Source organism: Sturnira hondurensis, unplaced genomic scaffold (genome assembly GCF_014824575.4).
Source record: "Sturnira hondurensis isolate 20B ecotype Veracruz unplaced genomic scaffold, ASM1482457v3 Scaffold0018525, whole genome shotgun sequence".
Classification (NCBI taxonomy): Eukaryota; Metazoa; Chordata; class Mammalia; order Chiroptera; family Phyllostomidae; genus Sturnira; species Sturnira hondurensis.
The window spans coordinates 3,366,366-3,388,302 of record NW_028091156.1 but is presented as its reverse complement, the minus strand read 5'-3'; the positions used below and the strand labels follow the sequence as shown (position 1 = coordinate 3,388,302).

At 44.5% G+C, this 21,937-nt stretch overlaps 1 protein-coding gene and 1 long non-coding RNA gene across 7 annotated transcripts in view; one reads left to right on the top strand and one right to left on the bottom strand.

Moving 5' to 3' along the window:
- Positions 1-14,320, bottom strand: part of ENAH (ENAH actin regulator) — a 106,910-nt gene extending 92,590 nt beyond the window's left edge. For 2 of the 6 annotated variants that reach the window (XM_037069350.1, XM_037069351.1), the window contains exon 1: positions 13,838-14,295. Coding sequence is in view for 1 of the 6 variants with exons in the window: in XM_037069349.1 (XP_036925244.1) it covers positions 13,838-13,842 (5 nt within the window). In the remaining 5 variants the exon portion in view is untranslated. Of the gene's footprint in view, positions 1-13,837 lie in introns of all 6 variants that reach the window. The other 4 variants (XM_037069348.1, XM_037069349.1, XM_037069352.1 and 1 more) reach the window with 4 other exon arrangements.
- Positions 14,321-14,364: 44 nt separating this feature from the next.
- Positions 14,365-17,362, top strand: LOC119003142 (uncharacterized). Its single transcript, XR_005069883.1, has 4 exons — positions 14,365-14,808; positions 15,006-15,229; positions 15,729-15,879; positions 17,215-17,362. It is a non-coding gene; the product is annotated as an uncharacterized LOC119003142 (long non-coding RNA).
- Positions 17,363-21,937: the final 4,575 nt, after the last annotated feature.

Genomic DNA, 21,937 nt, shown 5'->3' with positions numbered 1-21,937 from the left:
TCCATGACCACAAAAGGTCTTTTCAATTATTTAGCTTTTCATTTATTTCAGCAATATTTTATAATTTTCAGTACACAAGGTCTTTCACCTTGGTTAAATTTATTCCTAGGTATTTTATTCTGTAGAATGCCTAAAAACAGAAAAGTAGTCTTTTACATTAAAAGTTAGAGAAAAGGCAAAAGAACATTCAGGAGTTTGAACTTCATTTCCATAAACCCATAAATCCTCCAAATGCATTATGGCAAACTGCAGCTCCAGGCCATGGATTATTAATCCCATTTTGTAGAGAAAGAAATTGAAATCTGGGACAGCCAGTAAATAGAAGAACAACTTTGAAACCAAAGGTTTCAAACCATCTCTGCCCCAAATGAAAAAACACCTTGAAAAACTTTCATATCCAGACAAATATAATAAGATGGTATTAAGGGGGATTTCCCTTCAAGTAGGTGACTTGAACAAAATAACAGATGAATAAAACAAAAAATGCTTTTCTAAAGCAATACAAAATAACCTTGGCAATCTGCCATGTTATATGCATACTAGGGAAAATTTTAACTATTTGCAGCTGGCATTACTTAGCAAAGGAATCCAACAAAAACAGATGAAATCGTCTCCATGCTCATGACAGCATGCATTCAGCTCTAGTGAGCTGATTCACGGCTCCTCCCCCACTAAACTGTAAGCTTAAGGGAGTAGTAGTTCGTGTCTATGCACGTCGTTACTTTTTTATACGTGGTTTTGAGGATTTATCTTATTGGGCCACTTTACTAACCTTGGAATCCCAAAGCAAAAAGAATCATGCAGGAAGTAGGCCATGGCAATTCCAAGGGCAATGGGAAGCCACTGACGTGTGTCTGACATGAGATCAGCTGATCAAACCTGAATGTCGGGAAGACTGGACCGCTGCATAGGTTAACAGATCAATGCAATGAATCAGAGAATCCAGAGCACGCATGTAAAAATTAATACAGGACTTAACAGGCTCAGGGGTCTTCACATGACTCACTGCCTGACTCCTCCAAATTGCCAGATTGCCCAGGGAAGCAAAGGTAACCCTAACACCAAAATACCCACTAAAGAATTAACCATTTATAAAATTAGTCCCTCACCAGGTAGCATGAACCTGTAGTAGTCCATTTCACCCTTACCCAGTCAGCCTCTCAAAGACCGGCAGCTGTTTCCATTACAAAGCAACACAGGGCAACTCATCCTCAAAGTGAAGTGTGAGCCTCCCCAAAAGCAGGCCTTTATGAAGTCACTGAAAATGATGAGAAAAAACTGCTGCCAACCACTGGCAAAGCCACCACCAAGAATGGAGGTTTGAGAGGGACACTGATTAGGAAGGGACTTCAGAGAAGTTAATAGGGAGATAAGTACCTGTACTTGTAAGTACATGTCTGCCTCCTGACCTGTTTGGTGGCTACACAGGCGTGTACATGCGGTAGAAGTTCATCAGGCTGCGTGTACACTTATGAAGTATACATTTAGCTGTATGTCAATTACACCTCAAAGGGGAAAGGAAAGGAACCCCGGAAGGAAGGGTCCTCCTTCCTCAAAGAAACTCTGGGCCTGCGTGTGAAGCCTAGAAATCCCAAGGCCTGCTTCCTACCGGCGTAGATGAAGTGGACAACAAAGATGGCAAATGAACCTGGGTTCTCAACGCCGTCAGTGAGCCACCGAACGTGGGGGCCGCCTCCTGTGGACTTCAGTTACATGCATGAGATAGGAAATTTTCTCAATGGTGATGCACTTTAAGTCTGTTCCTTGCAGCTAAAAACACTCTCAAGTACAACCAGTTAATACTTGGAGAAGGCTAACAAAGATGAGGTAACAGGAGTGAGAAGAAAACCATCTGAACAGAACATCTACGGAAAGCCCCCTGGGTCCCACTGACAAAGACCTTTCAGCAAAAATGACGTTCCACAGGATCACACCGGAAAAGTCCCTCATAACATGGAAGACGGTTTCATGCCATCTTATAATTTCTTAAGAAAAATTTGCCCTGGCTGGTGTAGCTCAGTGGATTGAGCACAGGCCTGCGAACCAGATGATCGCGGTTCGATTCCCGGTCAGGGCACATGCCTGGGTTGCAGGCCAGTTCCCGGCAGGGGACCCACAAGAGGCAACCATACATCGATATTTCTCTTCCTTTCTCCTTCCCTTCCCCTCTAAAGATAAATAAATAAAATCTTTAAAAAAAAAGAAAAATTATAGGAAAAAGCAGTCAACACTTGATTTATCCTTCTCCGATTCTAAGAACTAAACACATAGTTGCAACCATAATATGAATGTGTTTATCATTTTGTTTCATTTTTCAAGATTAAACCATTTTTTCTGAAAAATAAAGCCTTTCCTCCCTACTCCTGCTACCCTTAAAATGTTGCTCCTCTTCTAGGTCGATTCATTCTATACAACCTTGTTCTTGTACCAATTATTTCCAGAAAATAAAGAACCTCGATATGATGAAACCACAAAGAAAACTACATTATTTGCTCATACATTAACATTTAGAGAATTCAAATATACACCTCAGTTCATAGAGGCTAAGCACTAGCGGCCCTAGGGCGGGGGGTGTCAAACCCATCCCCACCAGGGGCCACATCAGCCTCCTGGTTGCCTTCAAAGGTAAGTTGAAGGACTGTAATTTTAGGACTGTAAAAATGTAACCACTCCTTCACAGTTAAGCCAGAAGTCTGCGCTGCCGCCAGGTAGAAACTAGGTGCCGGGCCAGATAAAACAAGGTGGAGGGCTGGATTCAGCCCGAGGGCCCTCTGTTTGCGGCTAGTGCCCTAGGGCATGCTGGGTAAAAGCACAGGCTCAGAAGGAACCACTGTTTACTAGCTGGTGGCCTGGGACAAGCCCTCTGACCCTCTGTGCCTCCATTTCCTCACATATTAGATGGGGACACCATCAGTTCCTACTCCTCCGTTGTTAGGAGTGTTAAACGGTTACTGGGTCAAGTATTTCAGGCACCGAGCACTCAGTAACTATTATCTACTATATTTCAAAAGGTAAGAAAATGAGGAATAAAAGCGCCAGCATTGGAATTTACTTCATTAACAGAACAAAAGCTTTTTAAAACACGAGCACATGCTTTTTAAGTGAAATTAACACCAAAAAAGTGAGAACAGATGGATTTATAGTAAAAATGTTAAAAGTTTAATTTTTAAAGATATTAGGACTTTTTTAGAAAGGGCCGTATCAAACTGATTAAACTAGAAACTAATGTGTTGCTGCACTTTACTAAAGATGAATTTAAAAAATCTGAACATATGGAGAAAAAAGAATGGAAAACCTGCTCCACAACAGGGTCCGTTCCTTCTCCACCCAAATCAATCCACCAGCTAAACACAATTCTAGTTAACACACCAACAGGCTGGGGCTGTTATTTCCTTTCTATTTCGTCTTTGCTGGTTCCATTGATAGAAAAGACTCTACAACTTACCTAAAAGAACACGTTAAATGAAACGGCAAAGAAAGTTTTGAAAGATAAGAAAACCAACAGTCACATCCCGTACTAGATGTTGAAAAACTATACTTAGAACAACTCAGAGAGTGAGGATTAGCAGAGAATGGGATAACTGATGAGCCCGGCACAGAACCCAGTGAGGGATTCGGCTGCATTTCCGCATCAATGGGAAGGAAAGCGCGGATGCCGAACGAATGATGCTGACGAGTGCCTGGTCCTTAAATAGTAACCTCCCATCTCACACCAAAATAAACTCCAAGTGGCTTAAATTTAAACATAAATGAAACCATAAAACGTAACAGAGGAAAATGCAAGTGAATACATACATAATTTTACGTCGGAGAGAGCAAGACCCCCAAAGGCAGAGCTGTACAGATAAAGACCGACAGATCCGACGGGAAATTTTAAAACTTCGATACCAAAACAGACCAAAAAAAAAAAAAAAAACAGTGACAAATTGAGAAGATAACGAGAGGCAGATTTTACCTCGTGCCCCGCAATGAATCGCACCTGTGGATACAATGCAGCGTAGTCTCCGCCCACACGGGTCACGTGACTAGCTTTAGCCAGAAAGATCTGAAGGGCCAGCTGCAGACTGAGGTTTGGGATGAGCTTGGGCAGTGAGGCGTGACCTCATGGTAGGTGCTCTTACTAAGTAAGAGACAGGCAGAGACACAGACCCACATGCACCCAACCAAGGAACAAGGCATGGATGAGAGCAGGTGAGACCGGCAGAACGGCCCCAAAGAGCCCACACGTGTTTTAACCAGGTTTTGAGTGGCTTGTTACGCCACGATAGATGCAGCTGCACTTATTTATTCAATGTATTATAAATCATTACCAGGAAAACTAAACTATTTTCCATTGGGAAACACACAAAGCACATAAGCAGATGGCTCAAAGAACAAAGATGGCCAATGAACACATGAAGAAATCTTCAACCCTACTAGTAATCAAAGAAATACAAATTCTACCCATGAGGTAACACCTTTTGCCTATCAGATTGGCAAAGATTTAAAAGGCTGGTAACACCGGGAGCTGGGCAGAACGCCGGGAAACGGGCACTCCCATCGACCGTTGCTCATTTGGTAATGCGTTATCAAAAACTGAAAAATTCCCTTTGGTCTGGTCATTTCATTTATTAGTCACTCCAATACTTACTGTGAACTCGCAGAGGCCTGAGCTCACAACTAGGAATACAGCCCGATTTGGTTTTATTCATTTGGGCTTCATTCTAAGAGCACTGAGATGCCACTGAAGGCTTCCACTAGGAAGTAACAACGTCTGCTGTCCAGGTTACCATCCCTGGAACCGACTAATGCGCGGAAAACAGAGGACAAGAGGGGAACAGGGAGACGCTGACAGGTCAGGGCTGGCCTGGTCTGCACGTGAGCAGTAGCTGGGAGGTGAGAGAGGCAAACAGGGCCGACCTGCAGACCCTGATGGAGGCAAAGGAAAATACAAACGCTACTTGGTGCTCCTCATGAAAACTGGTCCCGACATATTAGTCTACGTGCACATATAAAACCGCAGATATCTGCACAAAGACATCCACCCAAAGAGGTTCACAGCAGTGATTCTATAACAAAAACAGTGCTTAAAAAAACTAAGTACTGCTACAAGATTAAGTAGATTAAGGTTAACTGAAGCATAGTGGAAATACCAGTTACTTAAAATTACACAGATCTGTATTTAGAGACGAGAATTAGGAGGAAAGGGGCCAGTTACAAAACAATATAATATAATTTCACCTTTATATAGTATGATCTCACTTTTATTTAAAACATGCTCATACCCACATACAAGCACATGTATGGCTGCATATTTGCATTATTAAAAATCTAGAAAGCTACCCATCAAAATATCAAAAATTCTGGTTTAGGCCCTGGCTGGAGTAGCTCAGTGGATTGAGCACGAGCCTGTGAAGCAAAGGGTCACCGGTTCGATTCTCAGTCAGGGCACATGCCTGGGTTGCAGGCCAGGTCCCCAGTGGGGGACACATGGGAGGCAACCACACACTGATGTTTCTCTCCCACTCTTTCTCCTTCCCTTCCCCTCTCTCTAAAAATAAATAAATAAAGTATTGTTTTAAAATTCTGGTTTGGCATCTTTATACTTTTCATACTTTCCAAAATCTATGCAAAAACTGTCCTGCTTTATAATGGAAGAAAAAAAATAATAGAAAAATAAGAAAACAGATCTGACATTTATTTAGACAATAGTAATTGGTTCACTTTCTTAAAATATGCAAATAAAACGATTAAAGAGACTACAAAGAAGTAAAAATGACTACGTTTTAAATGAAAGCCTGTAATTCATAAATCTTAAATTGTTGAAAATTGAACAGTGACAGTTTTGCTTGCCTATGATGCGATAAGAATTTGGGAGCGAGGAAGGGACACCAAGTCTGCAGAACAAAGTCAACTCTAAATATAACCAATATCTAGTGAATCTTTATAAAAACTGCACAGAAAGATCCCTTCACTGCACCATAACACAAGCAGCTGGGACTCTGTTGAGATTTGACCTGAAGAGACATTCCCTTGATTTCACTCATGTCCTGGCTTTCTTTAGGAAGCAGCTTCCCTACCAAGTTGACACAGAAAATGCAGACACCAAAAAAAGGACACTGAGGGCCTGGGAGGCACAAAGGCAGCCGTCCTGACTCCATCTCAGCAAATGTGCTCTCTGCTAAGACCCAGCTTTCTGGAAGGCCCTTCCTGCTGGGGAAGGTGCTCAGTCCATTGAAAAATGTCATCAAGGCTACTTCATTCCCCAAAGACAAAATCTTCTTGGTATCTGAGATCACTGCCTCTCCCCACCCAGACCAAAGTTTTCTGAAGATTCGGCTGCATCTGCTCTAGTGCTTTTATCGGTGGCTTCAGTCATCCTTGCTCCTTAACAGGGCTCCCAGCCAGAGGACGGCCACGCAGCTCTCCGAAATGTGTTCAGGCTGCTCAGAGGAAGCACCCCAGTGTCTACCTCGGTACCCGCCTCTGCCAGGTTCCCCCCCAAAGGAAAAGCCCAGGGGTGCTGTCTGCAGCCTCTCTCTTTAGAAAACATCAAGATGGCCATTTAAAATATTAATCCAAGGTAAGAAAAGTGTCAGAAGCAATGTAAAGCCTGGGACAGACCCTCTTCTGGTATCATACATTCTAGTTAGTAAGTGGAAATAATAATCCAAGCATAGGGCAATGGGAGCTGAGATATAATTCAGATCTTAGAATGCATCATTTTAAAGGACAAAATTTAGTGGGTTTTTGTACGGTCACAAGGTGTGCGACCATCACCACTGCTGAATTCCAGGACATTTCATCACCCCCGAAAGAAACCCCATACACACCCATAATGACATCCACGTCCCATTCCTCTTCCCCCTGCCCAGACCCTGGCAACCGCTAACCCACTTTCAGACTCTCTGATTTGTCCGCTCTGGACATTGCCTACCAATGGAAGCACATAGTGCGAGGCCTTTGGTATCCGACTTCCTCCACTTAGCATGTTTCCATCCGTGCTGTACCATGGACGTAGTACTTTATTTCTTTTGATGATCAAATATTAGTCCACCGTAGGGACAGAACACAGTTTGATTCTCTACTGGTCAGTTGATGAACGTTTGAGAAATTGCTTCCACTTTTTGGCTATTATAAATAATGCTGTCATAAACATTTGTGAACAAATTTAGGTGCAGACATGTTTTCATCTCTCCCGGGGCCATACCTGGGAGTGGGGCTGCTGGGTCACACCGTGACTCTGTGTTTAAGTTTCTGAGGAACTGCCCGACTGTTTCGACAGCAGCCGTACCATTTCCCATGGCCCTTTATAGCCTTGAAGGAACCTTAGAGAGACGTCAGACTTCCGTAGAAGGAGGGGATTTCCTCTCATCAAACCCATTTTAGGTGTCAAGTGTTATGCCAGGGTCTGATATTATTTCTGATTTAATCTTCCCAACCCCGTAACGCAAAAATTATAACCATTTTAGAGAAGGAACTCAAATCTCAAAAACCATAACCTACTCAGAAACCAGCTAGAAAATGTCCAACCAGGGTTCAAACTCAGGGGGACTTCAAAGCTTGTTCTGTTACCCTCCACCATGCAACCTCTACACTCAAGATGCACACACTCCTTCACACCAAGAACGTTCTTTGGAAAAGTGATGTGCTGATTGCATTTACCGGAATCATTCTAAAACAGAAGCTTCCCAAGGTCCAGAAATTTCTAGCAAATACAAGCGATCTCTTGTGTAATTCTACCCCTTCATTTATCTACAAATCATCTAAGCATTATACAGATTCGCTTCTTTCATCAAAGCTGTGTGCTCTGGCAAAAAAAAAAAAAAAAGTCTGCATATCTTCTGCTGGGGACCCTCCCACCCCATTCAAGGGCCGAAGCCCTATGCCCCCAGGTGGCTTCTGGTGGAGACAGACCTTCCAGGAAGTAATTACGGTTAAATGAGGTCATAAGGGTGGGGTACTGATCTGATAGGACTGGTGATCTTATAAGAAGAGGGAGAGAGATCTGTTTCTGTTTCTCTTTCTTTCCTTCTCTCCCCCTCTCTCTGCCCCTCCTGCCCCCACCCCCATTACAGGATCCAACCAGGAGGAAGCCAGGGAGACAGTCTGCAAGCCAGGGAAGAGGGCCCTACCTGAACCCAACCATTCTGGCACGGTGATCTCAGACTTCCAGCCTCCAGACCTTTGAAAAAATAAGTTTCTGTGGTCTAAGCCACTCAGCCGGTGGTATTTTGTTATGGCACCCCAAGACGACTAACACAGCTTCCTTCATGAGTATCACGAACTATCCAAGTTATCATTCGTGGCAGCTTTATTTCTAACTGCAAAAAAATAGGGGGGAAGAGTATTGGTATTTCAAAACAAAGCAGGCATTACGTGGAGTAGAAATAAGCTAAACAGAAGGGCATAAACTTACTGCTCACAAACATCTGTAAGTTCCATAACCAAAAAGACTAGAAAAACAGAATGGCCCTTCTATAAATTCAGGGTTGAGAGAAAGTCATGGAAACGTGGGGCCCTCCAAAGGGCTCTGAAGTTCAGCAAAGCTGAAGGGGACTCTCCTGGACCACTCCTGAGCCACGTGTTTGAGTAAGAAACAAGCTCCACACCTGTTTCTGGGGCCAGGATGCTGCTTTTGTTTGTTTGCTTGAATTAAGTAACTTCATTAACATTTACTACATGCCCAACACTGTATCTTACACCCGTAAGTACACATAAAGCTTCTTGAACATTACAGGTGCTCCCCAAATACAGTGGTTATCATTAGTGAACGTTCTGGAAAAGAACATTTTAGTCCAAGTCAAAAATTTACATGAGCATCCACCCACTAGTTGCCAAGTATTTCACTGGTGCTATGACTATAAGAACGCAGTCCCAGCCCTCAAAGAGCTCACAATAGAGAGGGACAGACAGATGCAAGTTACGTGTAAAACGGTATCATAAATGCTACAGCAGAAACTATGCAGAGGGCACAGAACATGCAGAAGAGCTGGGAGGCCGGCGAACCGGGGGCGACCTCCCAGGCCTGATAAGGACGCCCTGGTCCAGAAAACTTCCTTAAGCCCTCCGAGGGGAAGCACCCACGGAGGTACAGTCTCAGCTCAGGTCCTCTTTTAAACTTGGACTCCACCCCATTCTGCCTGTCCATTCTGCCTGTCAATTTCAGAGACAGGAAAGGGGAAAGCGGGGGCCACAGGGGCAACTTTAAGTTGGTATAGGAAGACTTTAAGTATTCTTCTTCTTTTTTAAGATTTTATTTATTTATCTTTAGAGGTGAAGGGAAGGAGAGAGGGAGAAAGATATCAACGTATGGTTGCCTCTTGTGCATCCCCCGCTGGGAACTGGCCCGCAACCCAGGCATGTGCCCTGGCAGGGAATCGAACCGCGATCGTGTGGTCCGCAGGCCAGCCCTCAATCCACTGAGCTACACCAGCCAGGGCAGAGTTTAAGTATTCTTTTTCTCCCCTCAACCACATAAAAATTGAAGTCACATTTTTTCCAACACTTCTTTCACTCATGACAAACACTGGGTGTTCTACAAGTTACACAATCAGGCCACAGATTTAAGCTGTGTGTAGGGCGAGTACTTAAACCCGTCAGCCAGTATGTAACTTCTACACCAGCCACATCGGCCCTGCCTAACTAACTACTCTGCTCATTCTAAAATAGGATAACGAGGTACTAAAGTCTTGAAGAATGAATAAACTTCAATAAATTTTCTCTACTAAAACACACTCATTCAAGAGTTATTCGCTTAATAATAAATACCCACAACACAATGCTTCCATGCAAGGCAAGGACAGTACTAAAAAAAATACAAATCTGGCTCCTGCACCTAAAATAAACTTCTGTGGGAAAATCACACACCCAACAGCCACAGGTATAAAGGAAGACCCATGGGACACTGCTATTTGTCCCCTTTCATGGCTACCTCACTTGACACACTATTCTGTAAAATAGGAGAATTAACTCCATTTCTACTAGTTTGCTCAATTAACGAGTCAGCACAGAAAACCTGCATCTCCTCTGAGCCTTGCCTGGGCCGCACTCTAAAATGTCCATGACATTTATCGCTACCATAAACGAAGGTAACAAAATCACAGGAAGTATTTCAAAGACTCTAAAAATACCTGAGACAGGAAAACGGAAACGATCCATTTCCTCACCTAAAAATTAAGAAGGCTGGACGAGGTCACAGACAATTGCATTCCAAGAAACCCTCTCTGGGGCGACCCTCTGGGACCCACGTCTCAGTCAAACACTGCTCTCATCATGCCACCTTGCCACCGAGCCCAGAAACGCATCCACATGTCAACGTGGCAGCAAGTACCAACCCCAGTGAGTAAGCAAAACGGAACCTGCTTGCCGCCCTTGAACTAGATAAGGCCCAGATAGGTGAAACAAACTACCCTACCCAAAAGGTTTATATAGTTAAGCCTCAAAACAAGAGGTGTAACATAACTGTATAACGCTGACAAGTATGCAAAACACCTTCCCTTCTATCACCGGTTGACTCTCACTAACCATGAAAGAATTAGCCCCCTTTTTGCATATTTTAAACTATGAACTAGTGAAATAAAGTAAACAGCTCCAGGTCATCCAGCTGGTAAGTGGCTTGGACAAAATCTCACAACCCCAACCTTCTTACAGGAGAAGGTCACCAAGCAGTGGGTGGCCTCCTGGATTATTTAATATGGACCCATCAATGTCAATATGAAATCTTCTGAGTTCTGCTTAGCCACTAGGCTACATCCAACTATTTTAGATCACACAAGTTCCTCTCTGTTTGTTTTTTTTAAAAGCAAACGAGCAAGCGACCAAACAAAAGAGTGAGTAGCTAACCACTTAGTTACCAAAAAATGCAAAAAAAAAAGAGAAAATCCAGTAATTTAAAAGGCATACACTGTAATAATATATATGTATACCTACCACAATCACAAACCTTTTGAAACATTAAATAAATGAAAAATAAGAACAGAACCCCCCAAAGTTCAATGTTAAAACTAAAAGTGCCAGTTGGGAGGGTCTCAACCCTTTTACTATGTTGTATATGAAACACACTTTTTCATTTTTTTAAATTCTCACCTTTAAGCAAAGGACTAAGAAGTCATTTTATCCACTGCTTTTAACGTAGGCAGAATGCCTTTAAGATTGTTTCAGGAATGCAAAGTATTACTGTTCCCTTCTGTACTGGGATTATTACATTGCACCACACAGCAGGCACGCTATCCCTAAAATTAAAGTCATCTCGGAGATCTTATCCCAAATACTGAAACAGCAACGCAGTCATCATAGCCTCTCTCCAGAATTCCGACCAACTCAAGTGGAAATTCCTACCCAGGCATGCCTATTTCTGGACAGCCTTCAAAACACCAGAACTACTCCTTAATATAGCTCTTTAACGGAGACCTGCTTTCATGGCGTGACACCGATGTCCTACAGTACATGGAAACACTGTCGAGACTAAGTCAAATACCACTACAACCTGAAAAGCCCTATCGTAAGCACCAAAACATCCCCAAGCTCCCTTGCAAGGAGCATGAGAACCTTTTACCCCAAATCAGACCATCCTACTTTTACAGGTACCTAAGGAAATGCGTACACACAAGTTGCACCAGCCACCGACCAAATAATCCAGTGCCTTCCAACACAAAAAGCTGATCCTCTTTACTGCTCTTAAATTATTCAAAATTAGCCTACAAAGAATTACTGTAGGCCGCTTCAACAGACTTTTCTAGCCTGTGTGCCATGGTCTATATTTATGCTACAGGAAAGCATCACTGTGCTTCCTCCCTCTCTACAGTTAATAAGGAATAAGGCAGAAAAAGAGCTTAAAAAGTACAAGTGACTTTTCATTAGAAAAGGCACTTTTAAGAGAAGGCATAATTCATCTGTGACAGATTGACAATGATACATGATAGAGACTGTACTTCACGGCATGCCCAAAACTTGAACTTTTTTTTAGTTCACAACCTCTGAATCAGAACCCTTGACAATCATTTTATCTGAAAATATTCCAGTTTCACTGTTTTCCATTGCTCAGTGTTGAGAGAAGTTAACCCAGAGTTTGGAAAAATACTGATGATTTCTGGTCTGCCAGGGCCCTGTAGCATTAAATCTTTAAAGGAGATATCTGCAATATAGGGTATTACAAGATATTACATTACATATGTTTTATTAGAATTTCTGAGTTTTCAATGGCATTAGTAATTTGATTTTTTTTAAACCATGCTTAAATCCATGGCTCCAGTTTTTCAAGCCATATTCTACAAAGATTATGTTTTTCTGGTTTGTTCACATTTTAAACCTTTTCATTACATTTGAAAACAACCCGTGTGAAAATCACAAAAAAGATAAGGGTTCACTTAGAGACACACCATTTTACACAATTTTTAAGGCCACTACAATAAAGACCTCTAATTTGGGACCAGAGACAAACATTAATTCAAATTCACAGTATATTAATTCAAATATACTTTTGTGAAGTATACGACTACATCACAAAAAAAATTTTTTTTTCATGGGCAAGTGCTCAACTGTGATAGAAAAAGAAACCAGAGAACTAAAGTTTAAAGGGAAAACTACATAAATTGAGGAAGAATTCCAATGACATGACATTTTCTAGCCAAAGCGAAGGAATTTGTAGATTATATCATTCAAATCTCATTGTATTACATTATAAAGGTCTTGGCAACGGTTAGCCATTAATCTTTAACACAAAGGAGATTCAAATCCAAATGAACTGTAAGACTATCTCTTCCAGGACACAGAAATGGAGTAATTCACTTTATCCACAATTGTTTAACCTAAAAGGCAGGCCTATAAGGATGATAACGCAGAACAGATCAGCCTTCAGTCTACCAAGTCCCATTTCTCCCGAAGTCTTGCACCAATCCGAAAACAGGAGGTTATGGGCTCACAACAGGCTAAGGCAAGGCTGGAAAAAAAACCTCTGATGAATGACACACCATGGTTAAATTCCCTCAGTTGGAGAAACAAACAAACAAAAAAAATGTCACGCCGTCTGTTTCATCGTGGCAATTAAAAAACTAGATTACGACGGTGCGTTCAATCCTTGTCTTGGGGGCTGAAACAATCTAGCTTGCTTTACTGATTCCAGAGGAAAGGGGGGAAGAAGGTGCTGCAGTGCAACACAGGCTGCCCCAGGAGGAGGGAAGAAAGGGGTTTTGCGAACAAATCCCTCCCCGCCCCCGTTTACACACCCCAAACAACTAACTTATCCCAGGCTTTCACCGCCCTCCCCTGTAACCCCAATAAATTCTTTCCCTTCCCTCTCCTCTGGGAAAATGTCCCCTTCGGAGCTCCTTCCCCTACCCCTGCCTGAGCACTTTATACCCGCAGAGATTTCAGGTCTCTCAAACTTTTCTCCCTTTTTTCCTTAAACACGAGAGTCGTGTCCTAGAAGTGCACGGGATTTGTGCAGACCCACGGGGAAATACCTGTTCCCGAGCAACACGCACGCCTTGCCTCTCGAACCCCTCCCCATCTCCCGGGTTTGGCTGGCCAAGGCTGGGGGTGGGGGGCAGCCGGCAGCAAATTGAATTCGGGAAGGGAAATCCTGGACGGAAGACGAGCGTTTGAGGAAAAATGGGAGACTGTGGAAAACAGACCCTCCCCCCCACCAATACGAAGGGGTTGGGGAGGGTCACGAGAAAGAAAGAGACAGGAGAAGGGACAAAAGGGGGAGCGGGAGGGGAGCCCGGAGACCCAAGAGCCGCGCCGGGAAGGGAAGGCGGGGAAGGGAAGGCGGGGTCCGAAGAGAGCGGGGGTCACGGCTCCCGCGGCACAATGGCCCACCCGGCCCCCCGCCCCGCGCGCCCCGCGCGCCCCTCACCTCATGGTGCCAGCGGCGCCGAGGCTTCCCCAGCAGCCGGGAGATGCGGGAGGCGCCGAGTCCAGGGGGGTCCGTCCTCCAGGGGCGGGGACGCGGCTGGGAGACCGGGGACAAGGGGCCGGCGGCTTGCTGGGGCGGCCAGGGGGCTACACCATCTCCGCGCACAAAGCCGAGGCGGCGGTCCCGAGTGCGAGGGGAGAGGGAGAAAGAAAGGCTGCGAGGGGCCGAAGAGGCCGAACGGTCCCGCGGCCGCCGCCGCCTCCCGGAGCCTGCTCCGCCGCCCTCCAAGGGGTGCCCGCCGGGGCTGCGCGCCGGGCCGCCGCTCCCCAGGCCCGCGCCCGCCGCTCAGGCCGTGTGCAACCGGCAGCTGCAGCAGCCGCAGGAGAGTCGGGATCGCCGCCGCCGGGAGCCCGGGAGGAGGCGGGGCGCTCGGCGGAGGAGCACGCAGGCGCCGCCCTCCTCCCCTCCTTCCCCGGGGGCGAGGGGGCGGCTCGGGGGGAGGGGCGGCGGGGGGGCCGGGCGCGCCCCGCTCGCGGCGGGCCCCGGCCCCCTCTGGACTGCGGAGAGCGGGAGGGGCCGAAGCGGGCTCGGCGACGGCGGGGTGGTCAAGCTCTTTGTTGCTTCCCCACCCCGCCCCCTTCAGCCCCTTGGGGTTGGGGCTGCCCCCCCCCCAACTCCCTCCGGGGTTGTCCTTGGCCGTCGGCCCCCTCGCCGCCACCTCGAGCTCCCCGGAGGCTGGGGGAGCTCCCGGGCCTCCCCTGCTGCCGGGGCGCAGCCACCGAGTCACTGGGACCTCCCGGGCACGGGACCTCTGGGCGCCCGCGTGGAAAGCCGGGAGGCGGCGACCGAGATGCGTGACTGGGCTCCGGGCCGGGCGGGGGGGACTCCACCTTTGTCGCGCCGGGGGCCCTGGCGCAGAGCTGGTTCACACCTCTCCCTGTTGCTATCTCAGGACCGGGACCGGCGAGTAGGTGGGCATCCCCGCCCCCCCCCACCCTCCCGCCGAGCCTAGGTTCCCGGCCATTACTCCGGGTTGGAGGGAGGTTGCGATGGGGGCGGGGTTGTAATGGTAAAATATGGTCATCATTGTTTGCTCCTCTCCTCGTCTTCCCGAGGAATCCCTGCGTGCTGTACGGATTTAACGAGCTGATATGCACACTATGTATAGGGATGACTTCATCCCCAAACGAACGGGGCCAACTCGCCGGGAAACGCAGTCGCCGGGAGACCCGCGGCACCGCAGGCGTGAAAGAGACGCAGCCGTGAAACCCCTTTCTATCGTCATTAGCGAAAAGGGAATTCCAGCCGGGGGGCGGAGAGGGATGTGAACTAACGACAGTTTTAAATTTTCTGCCATTCACATTCTGTCTTGAAATCACCTCCTTTAAAAAGGTATAAAAAGATGTAAAATGCTAGCAAAGCAAACTCGTTTAAAATCAAATGAAGGAGGGGGAGGTGTCTAGGAAGCCAGAATGTACAGTTGTGGGAGTTTTCAGTATCCAAAAGCAAATCCAGTGATCAAAATTTTGAACTGGACAAATTGCAGGCCTCTCTGGTAATCCTGAGAAAGGAAGGGGCTGTGTTTTTTATAAAAAGCTGACTAGGATGGAAAAGGTCTGCTGCTCCTGGGTTCGTATTACTAGAGGATCTAATCCAAAATAGAGGACCTAGGAAATCTATTCAAAAGTTTTGGTGCTTTATTTTTTAAGCTCAAATTATAGTTTTGACAGTTGAGATCATTTATACTTCCGAAAGGAAAATGAGCAAGTTACAGTCGTACTTGGTCACTGCCTGACTTATCTATAATAGAACTGTGTGGCCCAGTTTTAACTATAAAAAGCTTCCTGGTTTCAGACTCGGTGCTGAGTTATTTTCTCTTTGGAACCTACAGCCTCAAACCAACAGCGTTATAGAAGCAGTGACCTGGAGCTTGAGGACCAGAGTGGCCTGGGGTACTAAAAAACAGTGCCTCCGCTTAAAACATGATGTACTTCAGGAACGCTAATTTCCACCCACATACCTAATTGCAGTTTACCATCACAGTATTTGATTCAAGGATCTCCAAGCACTGGTGAGAAAACACCCTTGCCAGGCAAACACCCTTGTTGCCATATTGCAGGTAGAGACAGGGAAATACAGAGCTCAGGAACTGGATGAGTTAGTGCAATAGGCACAATGAAAAATCAACGCCTAGGAGGTGGTCTTCTCAGAAATATTCACTATAATTTATGTAATTTAAACACATGCACTTCAGATATTATTCTCCAAATTAACCAAAAAAAAAAAACAAAAAACCATCACTCCTCCGTCTTTTGGCTAAGCTCAAGTGCAAATTAACCAAGGAACATTTGCTGTGGAGGCTTTTTTCTTGGAAAAGTAATGACATATGGAACCATCTTGGAAAAGTATTAATAAGACATAGTCGACCACAAAAAATTCTCACCAATTTGCCCTAGTCCATTCATAGCAATACAGTAAACCCAGCAACGCTTATGTTTCAGGGAAAAGTCTCACAGAGGCCAAAAGGGGTGGAGATTTTGCTGCAGCGACTCCAGCTACCTCCTGCCAGAGACAAGAGGCAAGGAGAAAAATTCCTTACCGATGACTCCATAACCTACTTCTCATTTGTGAAAGTTAATCCATCCTGCGCTAAATAAGTGATATATCACATCATCGTTACCCTAACAGCAAATGTTCCAGTGGTATGGGTACCAAATTAAGCAAAATCCACGTGGGAAAGGCTGTTCTTATTTTCTATGTTTATTAAAAATGTACCAGCCAAGAATTTTGGCTGCCTACAACCATTTCCATCCTTTTGGGTGGCAGCCCGCCAGCTCACAAGTTGATCATACCATTGCCTTTGAATTTAGATATTGCAATGGGTGGCCTGACCTTCAGAGTTCCTCCTGTGGAAGGGCAACTTTTGGCTGAGACAAAATGTTATTGCTTCTTGTTCATATTTGGTTTTAACAACTGAGAGGCCAAGAGGGATATGAGTGAGGAAATCGTAGACTAATTCTGGTCACAAAGGGAACTTTGTGGAATGTGTTACCATATAGAATACAAGAAATTTAGAGATGGAAGAAATCTTAAGTCCAACCCACTCATTGTTCGGGAACAGAAAGTGAGGCCTAGAGAGGTTAAGTAAATTGCCCACAGTCACACAGCTCCTATTGTGGCGGAACTGGACCTCGAACCCAGAATTTCCGGTTATGGGTCCCTTGCTCTTTCTACCACCTCCTACTATCTTCCTATGGTATAAATGAAAGTGGATTGAGGCAGTGAAAACTGAAGCTGATTCTCTTCTCATAAACCTGTTAATAATTAGCTGAGATTGTGTTGGCCTGGTGAAAATTGTTTGAACTTTTCTCTCATAGGAGTTGCCCAGCCTGAAGCCCAATGCCTGGCCCTCCTGTTTGTAAGCAGAAGGAATGACTAAATGAATGAGTGAGTGAATGGCTGCTCTCATCTAAGATGAAGAGGAAACTATTCATCCAAAGAAATAGACTCTCCTCTTAACACTAAGTATACGGACCTTGACTTCCTGTCACAGAACGACACTCGAGCTTATCCCAGTAGGAGAGCTGCCCCACGCCCTTGGTATACACAGCCCTTGCCAATGGGTCTACACATCTGTTAGCAGTGTGCACCCCAGCGGAAGAGGAAATACAACGTCCTTGTGTTGAAGAGGGTTTGCTTCCGGAGCGTTGTCTGTCCAGCTCTGAGGGTTCTCTCTGAACATGCCCTGTTTAAATTCATCTGAGAGCATCAGTGTGGGCTTGCCCTCCATTTATGGGCATGAGAAGGATGTATGACTAAGGATGCTCAGCAGTCAGAAAATCATTGCTAAGGATTGTAGGCACAGTCTCCCATCACCCAAAAACGGGTTCTCCCTTGGAAAATTACTTAGGGATGAGTGAGAAGAACAAGGTAGTTTGGAGCGCATGGGATTGTTCGTTTTCTACTTATGTGTCACAGTACCGTGTTTTCTTTATTGGCAATTAGTGTAATTTTGTCTTCCCCAGAATAGAAAAAAGATAATGTAGAACATGATATTCCAGTAGGATTCAAGATATTTTTATTACTCATCTTCCAGCTTTAGCTTCCCATCTATAATCTCGGTTCTAAAATATTATCAGGAGACACAGACATTAGCTGAAACTATTTGCCCCTCTACCATTTGCATTTTTCTTTCATTTGTCATTTTTCTCCCTTCCAAATTAGGATTTATCTCGTTCACATCCTTTCCTCTTCCCCAGAGGCTCTTTTTTTTCCGTGCTCCGCTGTTTAAATTTTGCAGAGGATTCCTAGAGGCTGCACATGCTTGGAGCAACATGAACCGGTAGACGCTATGTCCTATAAAATACAATGCATCGTTTCCACCACATTCCACCCTGGCTGCCATGGAAAGAATACGGCTGGTGGGCTTCGTTTCTAGATAACAATCAAATCACAGTGCTTTAGAAATTAGATTGAAAAGAGGAATCGCCATAATCTAATTCTGAACTCCTATTTCTTAAAAAATCTAGCTGGGATCTTGGAAAGAAAGATGGGTCATTGCCCTCTTTCTTGCATTGAATTGATTTCCTTGTCTCATCTCCTGGACTCCAACTGGAGAATACCAGCCAGGTATCTTATGGAAATTCTGATCAGATGACAGCTGACCTTGGAGTATTTCCTCAAAGGAGATCAGGAGAAAAGGTAATGGAGTTAATTTGGTGGGTAATCGCAGTAGAGAAGGAAATTATTACCACCAGGATGTATTCCGAACAAGCTGTCTAAAATTATACTGCTTAACACCGTACCTTTCGTAGCTTTTATTCCACCTTTCAGGGAAGATTCAAAATTCATTAAAAATCGGAATTATCTTTCTCTTTGAAACTCTTGCTAAGCATGGTGAAATGGCCAAATTCTAGTTTGAGAACTTATGCTCGAATCTTCATTTTCTGCATTAAATGTCAAAACTCAGTCTCTAGTCAAGTCTTAGTAAAGTCGAAAGGGAAGTAGCAATTATCAGAAAAATAATCTTACATCATTGACCATAATACTTTCATGGGGCCTCCAAACATTTTAATACCCTTAACATATTTGTCATTCATGCCAACTTATAATAAAGAAAAATGGTGATATTGAGTGGCTACTCTATTAACTCATAAATGAACTGAAATGAAAATCAAAAGCTAAGGCATTGAAGGTCAGAATTTAGTCACATTCCCATCTCCCCTCTGCACAGTCATCGTTCCTCTTTAGATGGAAGCCAACAAAGCTTTGCATCTGAGAAAAGCAGTGCTCTTTGAATGTCCAGGACTGTAAGAGATCAATGTGGCTGACCCACTAACCAATGAGATTTGCTCACCTGCGAGGCACTTACATACGTTAACTCAGTTAACCCTCACAACATCCCTAGGAAGTGGATACCATTATGGTCATCCCTGCCACACGCACAGCTCACGGAGGGGAGGCGTGGAAAGGTGGAGAGACTTGCCCAAAGCCACACAGCCAGTAAATGAGAAAGGCAGAATGACCGGTTCCACAAGTCACACTAACCCTCTGCACCAGGTGGCCTCTCTCGTTTCACTTCACTTCCTCTGATTAAAAAGAAGAAGAAAGAGAACAATAAGAAGAGGGAAAAAAAAAGACTCAAGGTCCACTTGGGACATGGAACTAGCAGAGTTAGAAAGAAAACAAACAAAACGTTCTCCTGGTCACTTCACCCCTGATTGGGCCACAGGTGGCCACAGCGAGAGCTGTGTAAATAAACCCCTCTCTTAGGCAGGGACTTGTGTGTCTCCAGTGCAAGGAGACAGTGCAAGGGTACCTTGTGCAATGGAGGGACTCAGTAAACGACTTCAATGAGTCACCAGGTTAGGGAATATCAAACTCATGGGGTTTTTTTCCAGAATAATAGTGGTACTGAGAAGTGACCAATGACAATCCACTCATTTACCACTCCTTCAACTTAGATATCCCAGGCACACCTTACCTAGCTAAGGTAAAGTGAACCAAAACGCATGCAGAAATGCTTGGAGAATATTGGCTAACATTTCATGGCAAATACGGGGCAATGATCAAAACTTAAGCCAAGCCCAAGTGTGTTTTTAAAGGTGTCTTAGAGAAGTGTCTACATTCTCCTCCTTAATGGTCCAGTTAGTAGCAGAGAGACTAGATAGGGAATACATACTCCCCAGCTGACTCTGCTGTTGTTATTTGGAGCTTTGGTTTGTTTGCAAAGCAACTGGGCATTAAAACTTTAGTCTAGGGTGAAATTTACCAAAATCTTTGAAAGGAAGTCATCTGTTTCTTCATCTGCTTGCAAAAAGATTTTGGGGGACTTAAGCACTCACTGAAATTTTCCTCACCAGTGCCTATAGTTACGACATTTCAGGGAACGACCTGGATACAACCATCTTATCTTAGCTTCCCATTGAGGCTTTCTTGGCTAACTTGGTTGGCACTTATATCCATCAAGAATCTCATAATTAATTTTTCCTTAAATACTTCCTGTTGTGTTTGTGTCTGTTTCATAATGTTGCCTTCACTGAGCATCTTCAACGTACTTGATTTTATAGCGTCTCTCGCTTGCAAATGACATTTCCCTTCAAAACTCCAGTCTGGTCTTTTCCTTCTTATTTTTCACTTTATTTTCTCTCTCGTTACTAATAAGATGGTGATGCTGATTTGCCTGATTTGAGTTATTTTTATCTTCAGATCTCTGTGGAGTATCAAGTCAGGTTTGGCATTCTCCTCCTACTGAATGATGCCCAAATTAAGTTAAGGAACAATTCCCAAGAGAGCTGGTCTGGGGTTCTTCGTGTTCTCTGCGTATCCCAAGCACGGGACAGTCTGTTTAATGCTGAGCATTCATCGTTTATGTCAAGGTTGACTCAATAAGTTCTTTCCATAGTAACACTTTTCTGAGACAGGATGGGAAGGGATACCAGTCGGGAAGGAAGAATTAAAGCAGTCTAGGTGGTGAGTTATCAACTAGAGGCATTTTGATCTCTCTGTTAACACCTGCTCGTTTGGCATCAATCCATAGAACACAAGGCACTCCTCATTTTTTTTAATTCTTTTTTCTTTTTGCTGCTCTGCTTGGGTGTTTTTTTCTACCTTGTCTTACAAATCACTGATGCAGTTTTCTGCTGTGTCTGACCCATTGTTTAGTCCTTCCAGTGTATTATTCAGGTATCGCATTCTGTATTTCTGACTGGTCCTTTTTTCTGGTTTCTATGTCTTTTTTTATGCTGTCGAGCATCCTTATAATCATTGCTTTGCAGATTATAAATGAGGGTTCTAAACCATCCAACCTCAGCTGAGCTGATCCAGACTGAAATAACTGCCCAGGCCACCCACGAAATTGTGAAAAATAATGGTTAATGTTTTTAAGGTCATTAAAGATGTGGGGAGGTTCATTATTCAGCCCCATTGACCAATACACCAGTTCTCTTCTTCAAGAAGTTCCCAGGCTCTGAGTAGAGCAATGGCTGAGTAGAGCAAAGCAGTGGTGGAAGCTCTTGCTCCAGTTGAAGGATGCTCCCTTTTGCCCAGGGTCTCGTATCAAGGGATTCTCTGAAGACTTAATGGGGTCCATGTGCCTTGAGGTACCACAACTCCTCGCTGATTGGTTGGTTAATATGCTCTGGAGTTCTTCCAGAAGAGAGCAGGGAATGCAAGATTGGGAAGGATGAACACAATGACCAAAAAAAAAAAAAGAGAGAGGACCTCTTAGGACACCAAATTACATGCAGATGAGATGGGAGCTCTTGAGGTCATGGGCAAGTTCTCTACACTGGATGATCTAGGTTTTCGTTTCCCTCTCTGCTGGTTTTCCCTGTTATCCACATATCTTTAGGAAAGATAAAAATCAAGTACGTTGAAGATGCTCAGTGAAGGCAACACTTTCCTAAAGACTTTCTTTAGGAAAGTCTCATTGGAATGTTCCAGCCTGATCTCTGGATATTAAAAGAAAGATCTCCGTCCATGTTTCAAGTCCAAGGTTCTAAGGGAATAGGACCTCTCTGAGGCTGTCACATTGGTGGCAAAGGTAAATATGAGGAAGATACTCCTCGTAATCCACGATACTCTTTGGAAGGAGCTCTT